A 21,320-nucleotide genomic window follows, 5' to 3' on the forward strand; every position below is an offset into this window, starting at 1 on the left:
CTGCATTAGATGAAAATATTTAATCGTGTGGCATCTGCAAACAAATGATGCTAGAGCTTTTCTCAGAATGAATTTTTATTGCAATTACTTTAAACCAGCTGGTACCAAGTTGATTTTTTAGTAGATGTTTGTCATGTTTAAGTTAAAGATGTAATTATGTTCCCCTCAAATTCACACAAATGCACTAGCAGAGTATAGTACATGAGTATAATACCACAGGTATAGTTCTTCACATTGTCTATGGACATGTTCCATTAACTTTGGTCAACCAGAAAGTGTCCAAGTACATTTGTCCTATAACTGTATTTTTAATTTTTTTTTATTTGAAATATAATTTAGTAACCTATATATATATATATATATATATATATATATATATGTGTGTATGTATGTTTTGCTCACAAAAGTGAACTTGTGGAAGTGAGTTTGATTATTTGTTTTATAATGCATAGTCATTTGTTTTTAAGTGAAACTAAAGTATACAAATATATTTTATTCTCTTTATTCTCCAGCTGTATGTTTCATGATGATACACACTGATGCTGTGTCTTATCTAATTGTATTGTGCTTTCATTATTTTTGCATAGGCAAAAATTCAGCATGACTATCGTTCTGCTGGCCAATGACTCCAAAGGCATGATCTTCTACAATGGTCAAAAGACGGACGGAAAAGGAGATTTCATCTCTCTCTCCCTAAATGATGGTATCCTAGAGTTCAGATATGATCTGGGCAAAGGGCCAGCTGTCATTAGGTAAACACTAAAGACATCTCTCTCTCTCTCTCTCTCTCTCTCTCTCTCTCTCTCTCTGTCTCTCTCTCTCTCTCTCTCTCTCTCTCTCTCTCTCTCTCTCTCTCTCTCTAGTGCTATTGTGATTAGATTCTAATTATTTTCACAATGTCAAACACAAGTGACTAAATAGGTGCATACTAAAATAAAAAAAAATGTGCCCACCTCTTTGTGCATGTGTGTGCACATATGTCTGTCTATGATTATAGGAGTAAAGAGAAAATCAAGCTGAATCAGTGGAACACAGTGAATCTGGAGCGGGCCAGCCGGAAAGGAGAGATCAGCATTAATGGCAAAGATACGGTCAGAGGAGAGGCACCGGTATGATACCTCTAGATCTGTGGTCTTTTTTGGCATATGCCTATATTTAAGCCCATTATTCTAAAAAACTTGTCTCCATGTTACCACAGGTAAAGGGAGTTTCAGAAATAAAAAATTGTCACCCTTCTTTTAACCTGTTGATATGCAATTTCACCAACACTCAGGAGTGACGTCACTCTGCTTACATTTACAATATAATTTACCATCTATAATTGTGATTAATGTTAACAAATTATGCTTCAACATTGATATCCGATCTCTGTTTCATGATTTAAATGCTCCAGAAACAGCAATTTAGTTATTTGTGACATGCATGTGAAATGAAAAAATGCAATATCAAAACGGGAATCCATGCCTTTTTTATGAAAACACGATCGCCAGATGAATCCAGTTCGCCACACTTGGGTCAATTGTCCATGTAAAGCGTTCATTGAAAAACATCCAATAGCACTTTTTGTCCATAAAAGTGATCAATCTGGGAAATATTGATATATTCTCCATTGTTTACATGAGATCTCGCCTGAAAGAATTACCCTTTGTCATCGTTCTTCAACAAACTATGCAATCTGAGCAGCATTCGTGTTGCAAAACTGTATATTATCTTATATATTAGAGTATCGTAAAAAAAATGAGCCTGTCTCCAAAGTCTATTTTTAAAAATGCGGCATAGTTTTATTCAGAATAGCCAAGCAGTGCAGTCAGATTTTGTGTCGTCTTGAAAGGCGGAGACTTAATTTTACTCTGTACACCGGCAGTGATTTTCAGAGAAAAAAGTTTGCAGAAACCTCATATTTTGTTGATCATCTTCAAATTTGAAATGTAACTTTTTAGACTTGTGGCTTTGAGAACATTGTATTTCTGGGTTGTCTTGGTACTTTTATTATTGATTTTTTTAGATTATAAAAATATGTTCAGCACAAAATATTTCCATTACTATAAACTTCAGCTTCTCTAACTTTAAAAAAATAACAACATATATTAATTCTGAAACTTGGAAAATAAAGCCCAAATGATCTTCTTTCAAAAGATACTACAACTGTGTCCATACTCCAGTAAATACAACCATTTAAGTTCAGGTATGTCATTTTCATGGCTTGTGCTCAAAAAGGGGGTGCGTATCAACAGGTTAAAGAACAATTCAAACTGGTGCCAAAGTTGTTCCCTCCCTAAAATAAGTACTCTGGTGGTACCATGGTATAGTTATGCAATCAGATGATAAAACCATGGTACTTGGAAATATACAGTTCTATGATACTGAATGATTACCATATTTACAGTATACTGACTGATTACCATATTCATATACCAGGGTTTCTAATGTACTTCAAAGAATACCATGATTTTACCATGGAACATGTCCAAAACGATAGTAAAACCATGGCACTTGGATAAATTCTGCACCATGGTACTGACTAATTACTAGGGATGTCCCAATCCCCACACACAGAGTAAAAACAAATGTTATTCAATTGCAGCCTTTTGCGGATTAATATCACTTTGAGTTACGTAGCGACCGGCTTTTCCAGAGTGGGAAGCTGCAGTTATAATGTCAGAGCTCCTTGGTCAAAACAACACAAACACTTCAAAATAAAAGCTCAGTCAAAATTAAAGGTACATTTATAGGAAAAAAGTATGACAGAAATATATCACTACTGTAAAGTTATGTAATAGTCACTGTAAAACTACTACTACTATTAATAATAATAATAATAAATCAGTTGTAATTGTATTACACTAAAGCAGTATCTAACATCTGTGATGTTCGTTTATGCAGCACTTTATTTGACAAAATATTGTATGTTGTATTTTGGATTGTGCTGTGAGGTTCTGTATATAAGCATTTAATTTGATAAAAAAATAATACAATATTATTGTGATGAGGAGGAGGGCGTGGCCGGACCATGAGGGTACACGGCAGCTCATCAGCAGGAGAGCGAGATAAAGGGGAGCCAGAGATGCCAGTACGGGAGAGAGAGAGAGACGAATGCAGCCGCGCTGCATGTGTGTCTGTGTTCCTTTATGTTCTTTTAAGTTCATTTATATCATTAAACCTCTATATATTTTACTGTTCCGCCAGTTCCCGCCTCCTTCTTTCCCATCCGTATACTGTTACAATTATGTTGAAAATTAATTGTATATTTTAATTTAATTAAACTTTAATAAATTCATTTATTTAAACACTATTTTGATGGTCAACTACTCGGTACTCGCACTCGTACTCATTCTCAAAAATATTGTATCGGGACATCCCTACTTATTACCATATTCATATGGTTCTTCAAGACACTTCATAGAATCACATGGTATCACCATTGTACATGTCCAAAAACTATAGTAATACCATTCTACTTTCTGTTATGTTTTTGTCAGTGTTGAGTAGTATGAGCCATTGTGCTTTGTTCAGTGCTTTTATGGATGCAAGGCTTTGGATGCAAGATATTCCTTTGATGCAGGATCTGGGTGCATGTGTGGGTGGCTTTCGAAACTGCCCCTTTTGCGTGGGTCCTTTTGTCTGTGCCCCCATTTTGCTTTTAATTGCCATTTAGAAATGACACTGTGTCTATTTTGCTACACGCGCAGTGCAGTTCTGCACCCACTCAGATCAGTCACAGCATCCTCTGCGTGAGCTCATGTCAAACCCAAAAAACGACAGCAGAATAATGACATCAGGCTGCTGTCTTACACTATCAACTCACAACCCTCATCCTCATAGTGTCACATAGTATAATTTGTGATTAACTTAATGTAGTTTTGTGCGTAGGTACTTCAGTCTTGATAAATATAGTATCCCTTTTTTCATCATTAAACAATCCTTCCAGTGATAAATGTGCTTTATTGTAGCAATAGGAAAGGAACATCTTATTAAAAGGAAAACATGAGAGGATGATTGCAGCAAGAATTGAAGAAACCAGTAGGGTCTTTTTCTAAAGCACTTTCTGCAGGAAAAATCCCAAGAGAAATATTTTTTATTCCATCAATGGCCTCTGCCATTCTACTGAACAGACTGAAACTACTCCATGTCACAAAGCTAAAATAAATAATGTGGGTGCGGTAGTGTAAAACATAGAACAAGTTTTATGTCCTTTCTGATTTACTCTGAGCATTCGTTTCTGAGGGACTGTACACACAGAGATATATATATATATATTTTTGTGCCTTGCATGCTAAGTGTCTAGCTTTAGCTAGAGTTATGTGTGTGAATATTTTATTCCTCAGGCTTATAGTCTGCTGCATGCTGTTCTGTGTGTACTGACATACTCTTGTGTTTTCTTCACTGGTAACATATTTTTTCTTCCTTCCCCTGTGCTCTTTTTTGTGTGCTGTCTGGATATAAGAAATCACGCAAGGTAATGACTGAAGTCTGGAATCGCTTTCTTAATCAACATCCTCATTACCACCAAGAACAACATTGAATAGCCTACTGTTCATGTCAGCTTCATTTTCCATTAGTCAAGATCAGGTAGAGCAGTGGTTCTCAACTGGTGGGACATGACCCAAAAATGGGTTGCAGGTGTGTTCTGATAGTGTCATGGACATCAGGGAAAATACTCTGCTAATTATTATTATTAGGCTTATCAACTTTAAAAGAAAGGAGAAAATGCCTGCCAAATGTTTTGTTGGTGATATCAAAGGCTGTGGATCTAATCAAACTCAGATTCCAACACAGACAAAATACGGATCCAAAGTATCCAAGGTAAAAGTGTATTCAAGCCAGACTACACTATTTTAAATTAATGCAGAAAGTATAAAAATGTTTTTTGCTGACCGCAGTGTGTTTTTTGTTTTAAATTATTATCTTATATAATATAATAAATATAGTAAATACATAATAATAATAATACATTACATTAACAATAAGCAATTTTGGTACGGTGTTGGGTCACCACTAGTCAAGTCATTTTTATTTGTATAGCGCCTTTCACGACACACATCGTTTCAAAAGCAGCTTTACAGAAGATCAGGCATTAACAGACGATAAAACTGTAATGTCTATAATGTCTTTGAGTCATCATTGTGTAATTAGATAAAATACGATTGTTAATCGTGTTTAAAAATAAGTAATTAAATAATAATTGTATTAATAACCCCAGTGAGCAAAAAATATTGCTTATGTATAGTTCAAGTCATGGTTTAAAATTATTAAACTAAGTAAGTGTTAAGGGTCAGTGTTTAAACATCGATTTAGTTTGAACTGTAAGATTAATGACTAATGTCTTTGAAGTCCATCCTGGATTAACTGCAGAAGTTTACATAGGTGTAATTGTCCTTGTTAATTGGTGGATGAAGGCTTTTGTTGGCAATTGTTAGTCTATGCATTCCATTTCATGATCGTAGTCCATCAATAGACCGAGGTGATGCAGGCAGAGATCAGGGATGTGAAACGCAGTTTAACCTAGCCGGTAATTTGTGAGGTTTGGTGTGGTCCATCCTAAATCCAAGGTTCAGACAATGGCATATGAAGTATCCCATGCCATTGGGACTAGATTTCCAATGTATATCTGGGTCCTGAAGCAAAACAGTTAAGAACCACTGAGGTAGAGAAACAAACAAATGGAAACGAGGGCTTTTTATCTTCAAACCATTCCATATGCTGAAAGGAAAGGCAGAGAGAGAGAGATGGTTTAAAGAGCGATTTGGCTTTCACCTCAGGCCAGCTGGTATGGGGGCGGCAAGGGAGAGAGTTATCATTTGACCACCATTGTTTCATCAGCCTTTCAACAACAATGAAATGTCTTCATTAGTCACGCGTGGGAAGGCCATTAAACAGCCTCGCTGTGGATGTAGACTGCGAGAGAGAGGGAAAGACCGATGGCGTGGAAAATGGGGTGTTATCACTGGAGAGAAAGCGTGAGAGGAGGGGAGCGTGATACAGAGCTAGAAAGAGTTGTTCTTTTGTCTTTAGTTGCATACTGCTTAAAGTATTAAATTGTGTTCTGTTCAGTTGTTGTTTAGAATATTAACTTTTATTAAGCCATAGCTTAACTTGTAGCTTTTGGCAATATTTTTGCACCAAAATTTTGGCCACTGAAAAATCTTGGCCAAAAATTCAATTTTTGGATTTCTGTTTAAAGAGTAAGTAGGCAAAAATCTTTGATAAAAATATGAACAGAAACTACTTCTTTGTCAAGTCTGATAGCAGAAAGGTTGCCATTAAAAAAGAAGCATGCATGCGTGTGTAATCATCTTGGTTTAGTCACACTAAATATAAACCGGCTGATGATGCTATCTTGCCTTAAAGAGCTCACGTTTACAGTTGATGTGTGATGAGATGCACACAGAGAAATTCAGATGGACAACCAGCAGAACAACAATCTCACTGAAGACTACAGAAACATATTGTGTTCAAAATAAATGTAATGACTGACAGAGATTGACCAAAATTGTTTTTATAAGACCAATATTGATAATAATGTTCCCTTTACAAAAAGCTTCACTATAATGCTGCACTTTGCTAAACGCTTTTGGGAACAATCCTGCATTGTGACCAGCTGTGAATATGTGTGTAACACATCAATGAACATTGACTGGAATTTATAGCCTCGGCTGGTGAGATCATTAGATGCACCTGTGGCCAGGCTATAAATAGACGCGTCACCAGCGTGTCGTCAGATTTGTTTTCTTCAGAGCAAACTGTGCTGTGTGTCTCACAAGCCTGTCAGAAACTTTCTTTCCTCTGCTAGGATTTAGAATTTGTTATGCAGTGCGCAGTGAACCTTTTCTCATTTCCCTCTTTCTATAAATATATATATATATAAAATAGAAAAGAAAAAGGTGGAAAAATGTCGGAGAAGCAAAGCAAACAATGCGTGTTTCCCTGTCAACATTCTATGACTGTCAGGGACACGCATCAATTTTGTTTTGTTTATTTGGGGCAAGAGCATGCTGCTCTCGCGTTGGGGCACGGCGAGTGCGTGCATTGCGACCTACTTTCAGGCGAAATGCTTCGCGCTCGCCTTGCTTACTTCCGAGAGTCAGCGCCCACTCTTTCATCGTGGGGCTCTCGCATATAATTGGCTGAGGAGCGAGAGACGGGTCCGTCCCTATCGCTCACTCTCTCCCCAGATCCAGCTGATCCTTCTCGTAATCTGAAGCGTGCCTCGGCACCTCTTCGTTTCACGAGGGGGGCGCTGAACCTCTGTACATTTCATGAATAATAATAAAGCGGCTGAGAAATTACTCTAGACACAGCTAGACTGGCCACGCGAACAAGAGACCCCCCCAAACGCTCCAAACTATAAGACAGATTTCTGTCTGGTGGCCAAAAAAAATAAAAAAAAATAATCATATAATAGTAAAAAATAAAGAAAAAGGGAACGCTATATTAGTCCCTTCCTTTCTTTGATGACCTCCATGACGAGCTTTCTCACTCATGGAGGAACCCATATACTTCCCATGTTCACGTACCCTCAACGTCTTTGTACTCGACTATCGTGGGTGCTGAGACACGGGGGTATTCAATGATGCCGCCGGTCGAAGAGACACTTGCGGGCTCTCACCGGGTTCGGCATAATCATTCAAGAAACCCGCTCTCCCCACTAAGCCATACAGGACTACCTCCATGCTAGTGGGGACAGCTTATCAAGTGGCAGGTCAGGCTGGTGCTGCGCTGCACACCATGGCCGTGTTACAGGCATACAAGGCTGACCTACTGAAAGACTTGAGTGCGGCTGCAAGCTCAACGAAGAAGCCTTTTCTGAACTTCATCGGGCCACAGATTTATCTCTCACCACTAGAACACTTTCAGCTGTGGCTAAAAGCCAGGGGATTTCATCCAAGGGCCAGTCCCCTAGGGCTAATAAGGGTTACGTGCCACGTGCTTCGTTCCCTTGCTATGTGGTTCTTACCTTGGGTCCCACTCTAGGTGCGTCTCGTCGTCGCAGGCTGCTAACGACAGACACCTCCCTAACAGGCTGGGTAGCGGTCTTAAGTGGTCGTCCAGCTCAAGAGGATGGGAGGGTCGTCAGCTCAGTTGTCACAGTAACTGTCTCGAGTTGATGGCAGTATTTCTGGCCCTGAAATACTTCCTCCAGAGGCTACCATGTCTTGGTGCGGGTGGGCAATACAGTGGTAGTCTATTACATAAACCATCAAGGAGCTCCATGTTCACTTCAGCTAAATTTCTGGCATGTCGGATTCTCCTTGGGGCCCAGGGCAAGCCCCTGTCACTCAGGGCAGTTTATATCCCTGTATGCCCGTATGTGGGAGCAGATTTACTGTCCAGACAGAAAATACCGACTGGTGAGTGGAAACTCCACCCCTAGGTAGTGGAACAAATCTGGGTGAGATTTTACAGGGTAGGGTCTACTTCTCCCTGAGTCACCCAGCCCCCCCTGGGTCTGGGCGTGATGGCGCATACATGGCCCTGAATGTGCCTGTATGTGTTTTTTCCCCGGTTTCTCTGCTCCCGGGAGTCTTGGCCAGAGTTCGCCAGCAAGGGTCTTGCCTCTTACTGATAGCGCCGCGCTTGCCGAACAGGGTATGGTTCTCGAAGCTAATATCTATCCTCTTCCCAGTCCATGCCCTTCAGACTTATGTCCACCGCATTAGCCAGTGGCGTAAGTCAGGGCAATTATTTGTCTGCTATGGGGGCCGCAACAGGGGGGGCGGCCGCTACCAAGCAGACTGTCACATTGGGTGAGGGATGCTATTACCCTGGCCTATGAGGCGTGCGGTCAAGCTTCACCAGTAGGTGTCAGGGCTCACTCCACCAGAAGCGTCGCCTCCTCTAAAGCCTTGGCTAGAGGGGTCCCTCTGCAGCAGGTTTGTGATGCGGCTGGCTGGTCCTCTCTGCACACATTCATCAGATTTTATAGTTTGGATGTTCGTGCTCTTACGTCCTTGAGTCGACATCTCAAGCTCATGCTTGAACAAGTTTGTGACGCGGCAGGCTGGTCCACTCTGCGCACATTCAGCAGTTTTTATGGCAGGCTCATGCCTTAACAAGTTTGTGATGCGGAAGGCTAGTCCTCACCGCACAGGTTCATCGAACTTTATGGGTTAGATGTTTTTGCTACTCCGGACTCTTACGTCCTTGGGTCGACATCTCAAGCTCATGTCTGAGACCTCTCGCGTTCTTGTGAGAACACTTCACAACCGTAGGGGTCCGGACAGCCCCAGTGCGGCGGCATGGGTATTGCGTTCCCAAAAGCGCTTAGCAAAGCGCAGCATCATTGTGAAGCTTTTTGTAAAGGGAACGTCTCCGGTTACATGTGTAACCCTTGTTCCCTGAAAAAAGCGGAACGAGATGCTGCGCTTCTTTGCCGCACTGGGATGTCCCAGGACTGCTCGTCAGAAAAAGATATCTGACAACACGCTGGTGACGCGTCTATTTATAGCCTGGCCACAGGTGCATCTAATGATCTCACCAACCGAGGCTACAAATTCCGGTCAATATTCATTGACGTGTTACACATATATTCACAGCTGGTCACAATGCAGGATTGTTCCCAAAAGCGCTTAGCAAAGCGCAGCTTCTCGTTCTGCTTTTTTCAGGGAACAAGTGTTACACATGTAACCCGAGACGTTTTAATGCCAAATAGCTGTCATGCTGATATATTTTTTTATCCCCTTTTCTCCCCAATTGTGAATGCCTAATTCCCACTATAATTGGCATTGCTGTTGATGTCCTTGTGGTGGTGCGGTTACTCACCTCAATCTGGGTAGCGGGGGACAAGTCTCAGTTGCCTCCACTTCTGAGACAGTTAATCCACGCATCTTATTACGTGGCTCATTATGTATGACACTGCAGAGACTCCCAGCATGTGGAGGCTCATGTTACTCTCCACAAACCATGCACAACTTACCATGCGTCCCATTTAGAGCAATGAACCACTAATCGCGACCACAAGGAGGTTACCCCATGTGACTACCCTCCCTAGCAACTGGGCGAATTTGGTTGCTTAGGAAAGCTGACTGGAGTTACTCAGCACACCCTGGATTTGAACTTGTGACTCCAGGGGTAGTCAGCGTCAATACTCGCTGAGCTACACAGGCCCTGCTTTTCAAAATGTTGATAAATTCATGATTATTATACTGCAATCATGAAACTTAAACAGCATCTCACTTAGGCATGAATCGCTGTAATACTTTATGAAAACTACACATTCAAATATTACGTTGGTTTACTAGAAATGTACTAAGTTCTGTAATTTTGTTTACGTTTACTTGTAAACACCGTAATTAAGCTCAGAGTGGTGTAAAAAAGTGTCATATATTGGTAAAAGATATCAGTCAAACAGATTATATGTTTGTATTCAGTGATTGCAAGTGATGTGAGAGGAAGTGAGTGTGGTATAAAATGAGAGTTGTTCTTTTGTCGTGTTTGTTTTTGGGGCCCTTGGGAAAACTTCCTTATAGAACTCCCAGTCACCTGCTCAGTCTCATTTCATTCCGGTAGAGAAATAGACATTGAAATGTCTCATGCAGCCTGTGGCTGTCAGTTTATTGTGGATTTATGTCTGGATTTCTCATTGCACATGTCTCTGACAACATCAAACAGCAGCTGGGCGAGAATGTTCCTGGCTATGCTGTCTTTGCCCAACCACATACTTGGACTGGCCAGTGGGTCCATAGCCAGAGCTTTTTCAAGATTTTACCTGTATCCTTACCAAGCTATTCTTCTTTTTTAGTGCTGAGATAAGAGCTGAACCACATGTCAAAAATTGGCATTGCTGTTGATGTCCCATCTTTTTTTCTTGGCAATTAACTTGCCTTTCCCCCAAGGCTACTATTGCCCTAAATAAAGCAAAGATTTCTATTCCTTTTAAGTTGAGCCACATGCTGAAAAATCACACTGTAACCAAAGCGATTTTCATGTAGGTTGGAGAAATGCACAATACATGGTCATCTAGGGTGTAAATGATAGGCTACACCAATTAGAGTTTACTGATCAGATTTTGAAAGGTCTGTGGAACAATCATGCATCCATTACATTCTTTCATTAAAAAGACATCCATATCAATTGTCCTCATTTATAATGCATCAATTAGCTCTGTACTTTCTTTCCTACATATTTCCTCTTGTCTTATGTGTTAGTTTCAAAGTAATTTGGGATTCAGGCAACTGAGCTTAAGGTTGTAATACAACACTCACATTGATGTTAATAGGATTAGTGGCGAAAGTTAAATCAAGAAATTGGCTTATGTAAAGCATCCTTTACTACATAGATTGGTTTCACTAGAGTTGCTCCACCAGTTCACCAGTGAAAATGTATGACCAAACTATATTATCATTATACCAGGTTTTGTCTTAAATAATGTGGCTTTTTGTTAATTTGATGAGTGGATAGAGGATAAAAGAGTTATGTTGCTGCTTAAGTAGGTCCTAACACTGTCTTTGTCTCTCTCCAGAATCTGCACACAGATCTAAACTTGAAGGAGTCATTCTTTGTGGGTGGAGCTGCTGATTTCCGCAAAGTAGCTAGAGCTGCCGCCATCAATGATGGCTTCAAAGGTGCCATTCAGAAGGTGAGATCCCTTTAATGTAACTTTAATAACGTGAAATTACATTCAGCCAGTCATCCTAACTGATTTGAAGACTGGCTGACATTGGTAAGTAAACTTCGGCATAATGAAATAACGGCATGCTGAAGATCAATCTTGGTTTGAAAGTCATAATTTTACATGGCCAGTTTTAAAACTATGACCAAGTCTAAATATACTATTTATATCAAAAAAGTGGGGTGATGAATTTAGACAGGCTTAGTAGACTTTGCTGACATAATATTCATATACTTGTCACCAGAATATGTTTCAATCAAATGTATTGATGTATTGATGTTCATTTGGGTGTAGATAACTTTGATGGGCATTCCAATCCTGAAGGCCGATAATGCCCTAAACTTCAATGATGTGTCCATGTACCCCCATCACCCATGCTCCAAAAATGTTTGTGAGAATGCGGGCCAATGCAGCCCTCTGTTGGACAGCTATGAGTGTGTTTGCCGCCACGGATTTGTTGGTCAGCACTGCCAGGATGGTGAGTACCTTCCTTACTGCTGACCCTCCTCCATATAGCTTTTCTTTTCTGTAAAATGTTATTACCCAATATATCCTCTTCTATCTCCCCTCACACTCCTATAAGGCAAGATATGCTTGCATCTTTAGCATGCATCAACATTTACAGCATGTTTAAAAGATATAGCTAGTGGCGTCTATTGCCAAGGCTTCACATATAGTCCTATAGATTTAGCTTAATCCACGCCTCCAAACTTAAAAAGTAAAATCACTGTCCTCCCTCAATTTGTATTCCCAACACAAACACACATTGGTACTCCATCCAAATACCCAAGAACATTTGCTCACCTCATTAACCTTGCTGGGTCTTACCGATGTATCTTTAACCCTAATAAATTCGCACGAGCATGAATTCTTTGATACATCACACTTTTCCTCCTTTCCTTTAATTAAACAGTGTTGTGCCTCGCATTGATTGGTGTAATTTGACTCCATCTTCTCTCTTCCCATCCAGCAATATTCGAGAAATCCGCTGGAGACACAGAGGCCATTGCGTTTGATGGTCACACTTTCATTGAATATCACAATGGAGTCACAAAGAGGTAATGTAGGCACACATCCTCATGTCAGTGACGTCCCTTACAATCATAATCTACCCTGAGTGTTCTGTCTCTATAGGACCATTTAATGAGGGGAGATGACTCAAGCCCCATTTTAGGTCCTATGTGCTTCTTCATTTTAGCTAATGGCTTGATATCATCAATTACCACTTCTTCTTGCCTGTCTCTTTGGTTTTCTGTGAACTCTGGCTGGTTCCAATTAGTGCACCACCCAGAGGTGTCTGCTTGACTGCTCGCCATTGCAGAATATCAAGCTAATACAGTACAGTATACTGTAATGGAATTTCCTTCACCCTAAACTCCCATGCTAGGATCTCAAACCCTCTGGTCTCCATTGAATCGCATATCCTAAAGCTCCTGTGGATGGGTCATGCCTTCATAATTGCTTCCTTCCTCAGTTATAAGTTGATGCATCAGGTTACTTCTAGAAAGGTTTCTAGAAGTTTTTGTTTAACTCAGCACAAGTGTTATACCATGGCCAGAAAAATTATTTGGTCACTTAAGTCACACTAAAAAATGTCTGAATGTGATTGCATTAGATACATGTTTAATTATAAACATGTTCCAGTAGCATTTGATAACCAGAAAGTGTCCAAAAACATTTTTAGTCTTAATTTTGAACATTTTTGAATTTATTCTTAACAAACTTCTTTATATGAAATGTCTTGGTTGAAAAGTCTTGAATGCCAATTGGTTTGATATTTTGCTGCAAAGATATCCATACACTAAGTGTGTGGCTTAAAGCTGGCTCTACGCTAGCTGATTCCTCCAATGATTTTCAGGTGTTAGCATCATTAATGTAATCACTGGCCAGACAGAGGGACACAGAGCACCCATTAGCACCTCTCAGCAGGAGGTGTTAATCACGTGACTGTCTCGACCAGCTGTGTTAATATATTGAATCACTGAAAATACACTGGCTTGCTTGAAATTGTCACTGGCTGTGGGTGGGGCAGGAACATGCCACCAAGGCAGTGACCAATGAGTGTAGGTTTTTCTTTATTTGCCGGTGGAAGTAAGCAATTTTATTCTGCAAGTGCTCTTGGACTTTGCATTTTGAGTAGAAGTTTATTGCTCTTCGGAGTCAGCATGTATGTATGACATATCTCATATGCCATATCATGACAGACCATTAAAAGAAATAAAGTAGTCAGAGATCGCTGCCGAACGCAATGTAAGGAACCGTTTAAATATACAATAACGATTATGAGTAGCCAGGTGGTAATTAATATTTATACTACTGCTGCAGTGATAAGGCACAGAAAAAAGTCAAAGGCAGTCTGTAAGTGGGACACCTTCCATCCATTTTTAATCGGTAAATGTGACAAGCTCACTGACTAGGAGGGCAAGATTAGCGAAAACAGTTGTGACAACTCCCACCCAATTCGAGTTATTCTGAGTCTGCTAGTGAAGATCCAGTTTAAGTGTCGAAAACCTTTGTGGGGCCACTGTATATTCTTTATGTTCTATTGCAATGTCTCCAATATTGTAGTCTGTCCCCTGCCATGTTGATTGACTATACAACTGACCAAATGCACATCACATCACAACACTTATTATTTAAACTTACTTGCTGTAAATGAGCAAACCTAAATTTAGGACACACGGTGTATCCAATCTTTGTTATGAGCTGTGTTTGTTTGTTTTTCTGTCTGTATAGATGTCTGTCTGTCTGTCTGTCTGTCCTCTGTCTGTCTAGATACTTAGCATCTTTTGTCCATGTTCTGTCTGTCTTATTTGAATGTCCTCTGTTTTCTTCCTTCTACTCTCAAGCCAACTGACCAATGAGATCCCAGAGTAAGTAACCCAGAGCCATTCTGGGATTAATTTAAACAATCCAAATTAACGTTTTACACAAACCATTGATTTAACCTGACACAAAGCATTCGTATTACCTTACCATATCCCATTTACATGACATATAGGCAAATACTTTGAAAAAATTCAGGGCACATCTATCAGAAATTGTATGTGTTTTTCTACATGGTAGTCTGTTTCCAGGGAAGGCTGCATTCTCATCACAATCCACTTCAAGAAATGCATGCCTAGCATGAATAATGAGCATTGTGAGGAACAAATACACTGATAGATTCCTGCAGGAATCATGCATGGAAGTATCAGAACTGAATTTAGAATTATGTTTGTATTTACTGTATGACTTATGTATAATACCCCTTTTTTTTACTTTTTTTTAATTATTATTATTATTATTTACTTTAACTTTTTAAAGCATGGTATACATCAGAATTTAATTGGAATTTTAATGCTGGTTGAAATGGGTTTTTACTGCCCCATTAGAGAGATGTTCAATCTGTTATGGTGTTCCACTTAGTGATTCTTATTTTACATTATTTGTTTCATTTTTAATGTAATTAAGTGTCTAAGTGGCTGTACCGAGCCCTTAAAAAGCTGGCAGCTTGATTAAATGGAATTATGTTCTGTATTATGCTCCATGGAAAGTTCTGCTCAGCTTTTAAGACATGTCAGTTTGTTTGTCAAATTGCTAACAGTAATTTCTAATAATTGTGCCCAAGGATAAAAGAGGAAGTGGCACATTAATCAAGGATTTGTCTCTCAAAAAACTGCCCGCAGTTAAAGAGTCTCCATCCAGTAATGAACGTAAGCCGCCGCTGGCATCAATAATAGTTAAGGACAAGGCCCTCTGCATTGACGTTCACTCTGCCCAGGATTTAATGCTTGTCACTTCCTGTACAAATGAAATGCCAGATTAAAATTTATCTCAACCAAGAAAGATGACCAGCCCTACAGAATGAGTGTCATCAATCCAACATTATCAGGTTTTGAACAGAGCCCTAAAAGTAAATGAATTCCTCAGAGGACAATGGCATTGTGGCACTACATTTTTTGTAGTGGAGTAATATACAGTATCTGTTAGTGTTTACTGTGTCCATTTGTCTTTATTCTCTCTCTTTAGCTTGGCAACCTTGGATCAATTTACCCATGCTTAAGATTTTAGTGACCTGTTCCTAAATGTGCTTTCTTCATAATTGTCCATTGACCTTTTTCAAACATTGAAGTATGTTGTATTTAGCTTTGTTCCAAAACATAGTGTGCTGCCTACTGTCTAGTTAGGGAGCTGCCTTCTAGGGCAGTATCATAAACATCATGGAACCTCATAAGTAACAGTTCCCTTTACAAAAAGCTTCACTTTGATGCTGCGCTGCTAAGCGCTATGGGGAACAACTCTAGCTGTGAACCGAGCTGAAATAGTGTGTGTAACACGTCAATGAACATTGACTGGAATTTATAGCCTCGGCTGATGTAATCATTAGATGCACCTGTGGCCAGGCTATAAATGGATACGTCAACAGGTGTCATCAGAAACTCTTTTTTCAGAGCGATTCTGTTTCTGTGTGTTTCGCAAACCCTGTCAAAACTTTCTTTCCTCTGTTAGAATTTAGAATCAGTTAGACAGTGTGCAGTGAACGTTGTTCTCTTTTCTCTTCTGTTTAGAAAATATTATATATATATATATTTCTAAAAAAAGAAAGAAAAAAAAAAGAGAGAGAATGACTGAAAGCCGCAAACGGTGCATGTTCCCCGCTTCTCGCTCTATAGCTGAAGACGACACATATCAGTTTTTGCTGTTTGTTTGGGGGTAAGAGCACGCTGCTCTCGCGTTGCAGCAGGGCGGGTGCGAGCACCGCGATTTGCTTTAACAGGCAGAGTGCGTCGTGCTCGCCTCGCTTGCTTCTGGGAGTCAGCACTCACGAGAAAAAAAAAAAAAAAAGATCGTTCGTGGGGCTCTTTCATGGATCTGGCTGAGGAGCAAGAGACGGGTTGTTCCCTTTCTCTCACTTTCTCCCCAAACCCAGCTGGTCCTTCACATGATCTCGAAGCACGTTCCGACGCTTCTTCGGATCATGAGGTGGATCGCGATTCTCTTCCCGCCTCCGAGCTTTCCTTCCGCGATAGAAAATCTACGGAGGAATTGCTCAATGTTGTTACTCGTGCGGTTGCTAGATTGGACTGGCCACGCAAAAAAGAGACCCCCAAACGCTCCAAATTAGGGGATAGATTTTATCTTCCAGTCGAAGAAAGGGAACGCCTCATGGGTCCCTTCCCTTCTTTGATAACCTCCATGAAGAGCTTTATCGCTCATGGAGAACCCCTTAAAAAAAAAAAATATATATATATATATATATATATATATATATATATATATATATATATATATATATATATATATATATATATATATATATAAATTTTCTTCCCGTGTTCACATACCCTCGACGTCATTATATTCGACTATCGTGTGTGCTGAGGCACAGGGGTATTCAGTGATGCCGCCGGTCAAAGAGACGCTTGCGGCTATCTCTCGCCGGGCTCGGCATTGTCACTTAAGAAGCCCTCTCTCCCCTCAAAGCCTTGTAGGACAACCTCCACTTTAGTGGGAAGGGCTTATCAAGCAGCAGGTCAGGCTGGTGCTGCTCTGCACACTATGCTGTTTTACAGGCGTACCAGGCTGACCTCCTGGACGACCTGAGTGTGGGTTCTGCACTTGACAAGCAAGCCTCAGACCCGCCTCGGTCCTGACTGAAGGGAGGCTCAAAAGCAAAGCGTGGCGAGTCGTGCTCCTCCTCCCAGGGATTGGGGACAGTCTCGCCGCTCTCGCCAGCCCACGAAGCAAGACCCAAGAAAAAACCCTGATGGTCTTGCGCCTAGATTAGGGGGTAGCTCCCCTCGGGACGGGGCGCATGCTTCACTTCACCCCTCCCGGTACCCCCTCGAAGCCCCTCCATTCCCGCCACCTCTTGGTGTTTCGGGTTGCAGAGACTTCCGTCAAAATTGGGAGTTTTTGCTGTTCCTGAATTTTATTCAGGACGTGAAACACCTGACAACCCCTCAACAGGAAGTGTTAAAATATAATACCCATCTCAGAGATCCTGGCAGCGTGGAAACTTCTGCCGGATATATTCTTTTCTGTGGGTCTTATAAGGGCGTCAGGATTTAATTCACTTGCCGCTTTTCCGTGTTTCAACGGCGTGTTCTCACTACCGTAAACCGGATTTCTTGGTTAAAGGGGCCATGGTATGTGTTCCCCTTCCAGAGAGGGAGTTAGGTTATTACACTAAATACTTCCCGTTTCCCATGGGTGTTCAAGTCCAAGATGATGCCTGTCAAGACGGTTGTGTCTCAAGCCCTACAACTCATTTGGCTGGTCACCATCGATCTTATGACGCACTTCTATACTTCATTTAGAAGTTCTGCCACAACATGGAAAGTTCCTGAGGTTCACTTCTGGGGGCGAAGTCTTCCATGGTCAGGTTCTTTCACTCAGCCTAGCTCTTTTTACCCGCACATTCACAATGCATGATGTAGCGCTGGCTCCTTGCAACTCCGGGGCATCTGCATTCTGAATTATGTAGACGACTGGCTGATCCTAGCGCAGTTCCAGGAACTGGCAGTTCAGCACAGGGACATCGTCTTAGCTCATCTGTTTCTCTGGGGTTGAGGCTCAACGCCAAGAAAAGCGTCCTCTCTCCCACTCAGAACACTGTCTATCGGGGCATCGTATGGAGTTCAATCACAATGCGGGCACAACTGTCTCCCGCTAGTATTGAGTCCATTCAGATCACCCTGAGCAAAGTCAGGCTAGGTCAAGGTTGCACTGTTTTCAGTATCAACGATTTCCAGGTCTCAGGGCGAACGCGTCCACGGTGATCCCTCTGGACCTTCTGCTCATGAGACCGTTTTTGTTGTGGCCAAAAGCCAGGGGATTTCTTCCAAGGGCCAAAACCCCTAGGCTAAATAGGGTTACGCGCCTCAGGCTTCGTTCCCTTTCTATGTGGTTCAGACCCCGGTTTTCTGCCTTGGGTCCCACTCTTGGTGCGTCTTGTTGTCGCAGGCTGCTAACGACAGATGCCTCCCTGATGGGCGGGGTAGCGGCCTTAAGTGGTCGTCCAGCTTAAGGGGATAGGAGGGTCGTCAGCTCGGTTGTCACACTCACTGTCTCGGGTTGATGGCTGTATTTCTGGCCCTGAAATACCTCCTCCTGAGGCTGCCATGTCTTGGTGCGGGTGGACAATACAGCGGTAGCCTCTTACATAAATCATCAAGGAGACCCACGTTCCTGTCAGCTGTATTTCTGACACGTCGGATTCTCCTTAGGGCCCAGGGCAAGCTCCTGTCACTCAGGTCAGTTATATCCCTGGATGCCCGTATATGGGAGCAGATTTACTGTCCAGACAGAAAATACCAACGGGGGAGTTAAGAACTCCACCCTAAAGTAGTAGTTGGCCAGAGTTCGCCAGCAAGGGTTTTTGCCTCTTACTGATAGCACCGCGCTGGCCGAACAGGGCTTGGTTCTCGGAGCGAATTTCTTCCCTCGACGGCTCGCCTTGGGAGATTCCGAAGAGGAAGGATCTTCTATCTCAGGCACAGGGCAATATTGCATCCCTGCCCCGAATTGTGGAATCTTTCATGTTTGGCCCTTAAGGGTACCAATTGAGGGACACAGGGCTCGCTCCTGAGGTTATCGAGACCTTTTTAAATGCCGGGCTTTTTCCACTTGTATGCGTTTGTATGCGTTTCTTTCCCTGGTGTCTCTGCTCCCGGGAGTCTTGGCAATGTTCACCAGCAAGGGTCTTGCTTCCTATTAATGGCGCTGCGCTGGCCGAACAGGATATGTTTCTCGGAGTTAATTCCTCTCCTCGACGGCTCGCCTTGGGCGATTCCGAACAGGGAGGACCTTCTCATCCTTGGCCCGAATTGTGGAACCTTTCATGTCTGACCCCTAAGGGTACCAAATGAGGTTCACAGGGTTTCTCTTGAGGTTATCGAGACCATTTCAAGTGCTAGGGCTCCCTCCACTTGGAACTGATCTGGGTAGATTTTACAGGGCAGAAGAGGACCTCTTCGCCTCTGTTGATAGCGCAATGTCTCCTCTACTTCTCCCCGAGTCGCCCAGCCCCCCGGGAGGGGCTGAACGTAGTAACGCAAATGCGCCTGCATGCGTTTCCTTCTACTAAAGTTCTTATTACAAACCAGCTAACTGCCAGTTTGCTTCAGTTCTGGATTTTCTGTAGAAAGAACTGTCAGCGGGCACTTGCCTCGCCACTGCCAGGTTCTATGTGGCCACTGCGGTTTGCCACGGCTTGGTGGGCGGGGTGCCCTCAAAGAGGCATCCTCATTATTGCCCGGGCCTACGAGGCACGCGTCAAGCTTCGCCAGTAGGTTTCAGGGCGCACTCTACCAGAGGGCTCTCCTCCTCTAAAACCTTGGCTAGAGGACTCCCTCTGCAGCAAGTTTGTGATGCGGCAGGTTGTCCTCGCCGCACATTCATTAGATTTTTATAGTTTGGATGTTTTGCCACTCCGGGCTCTTATGCCCTTGAGTCGACATTTATAGCCTGGCCACAGGTGCATCTAATGATTATATCAGCCGAGGCTATAAATTCCAGTCAATGTTCATTGACGTGTTACACACACTATTTCAGCTCGGTTCACAGCTAGAGTTGTTCCCCATAGCGCTTAGCAGCGCAGCATCTCGTTCCGCTTTTTTCAGGGAACAAGGGTTACACATGTAATCCGAGACGTTTTTTATATTTTTGAACTGTACATAAGCAGCAACTCTGCACACCACATGAATAACGCTCCGCATGGGAGACTTGCAATTAATTTCAATAGAGTTTCACATTAGCATGTTGCTAAGCTAATGGCACAATAAAAACATAATAATACACAGCACACACAGATTTGGTAAAATAATAAATTTTTCATTACACTAAACTATTAGAAAATAAAATGTGTATATTTATTATTAGAATTTATCTCGCTTTGTCCGCCACCTTAAATTTGGCAATGTTAGAACCTGACAAATACAAGGTATCTAAGGGGGCTGCATAATTAAGTTGTTTACCTTTTGGAACATGTTTCATGTTGGGAGCATGTCTATGGTACCTTATTATACTGTAACTGTAGGCAGCTCACTAAGTTTTGGAACATAGCATTTGATTAGCTTTCCTTGAATAGACATACTATTGGTTTAGCTATTTTGAAAATGATTGAACTGTAGTGTTAACTGCAGTAAGGCAACCATATTACTTTACAGAACAATAGCACTGCCATGCCATACTGGTACAAATACAGTATTCTTCTGTAGTTTTGGTTGTCTGATTACCTAATTACTTTGCCCATGCTGGCATAACTACTGTTTGTAAGATTGGAAGGATCTAGGAAGGTCATGTCGCTGGCCCTCCAGCTTCTTGTTACTGACCCTATTGTCTCTGTGTTATGCAATCCCTGATCTTCCCCTCCACCCTTTTGCACTTATTGCATGCCTATCATTTCTTCCCTTGCTCTTCTAAGCCCTGTGTCACTGGAGAACCCATCTGACCAGAGGTGAGTATCCTCTGCCTGAACTGTGTTCAGTGGCATGCCACTTTCCCACACTAAGCCACCCTGCACAGGTTAAAGGCCAGGGCTTTTTGTCAGGTAGCACATCCCTAGTTTGTTGTTGAACAAGCGAACCTGAAATGTTATTATTAGTGCTGTCAATTTAAAATATTCATTTAGTGCAATTAATTATATGGGGGGAAAAAAAACGTTTAAAAAAAAAAACATTTAATTTTGTCCTTTGACCTATATGCTATAACAGGGAAAATGTCTTGC

At 41.7% G+C, this 21,320-nt stretch overlaps 1 protein-coding gene across 6 annotated transcripts in view; it reads left to right on the top strand.

The window, feature by feature from the left end:
• The window catches only part of LOC127629228 (agrin-like), a 393,795-nt gene that overhangs the window by 360,090 nt on the left and 12,385 nt on the right, over positions 1–21,320 (top strand). For all 6 annotated transcript variants that reach the window (XM_052106358.1, XM_052106359.1, XM_052106360.1 and 3 more), the window contains 5 exons: positions 588–752; positions 998–1,109; positions 11,459–11,575; positions 11,903–12,086; positions 12,579–12,666. In XM_052106358.1, the coding sequence (XP_051962318.1) occupies positions 588–752; positions 998–1,109; positions 11,459–11,575; positions 11,903–12,086; positions 12,579–12,666 (666 nt within the window). The remainder of the gene's footprint in view (positions 1–587; positions 753–997; positions 1,110–11,458; positions 11,576–11,902; positions 12,087–12,578; positions 12,667–21,320) is intronic.

Source organism: Xyrauchen texanus, chromosome 35 (genome assembly GCF_025860055.1).
Source record: "Xyrauchen texanus isolate HMW12.3.18 chromosome 35, RBS_HiC_50CHRs, whole genome shotgun sequence".
Lineage (NCBI taxonomy): Eukaryota > Metazoa > Chordata > Actinopteri > Cypriniformes > Catostomidae > Xyrauchen > Xyrauchen texanus.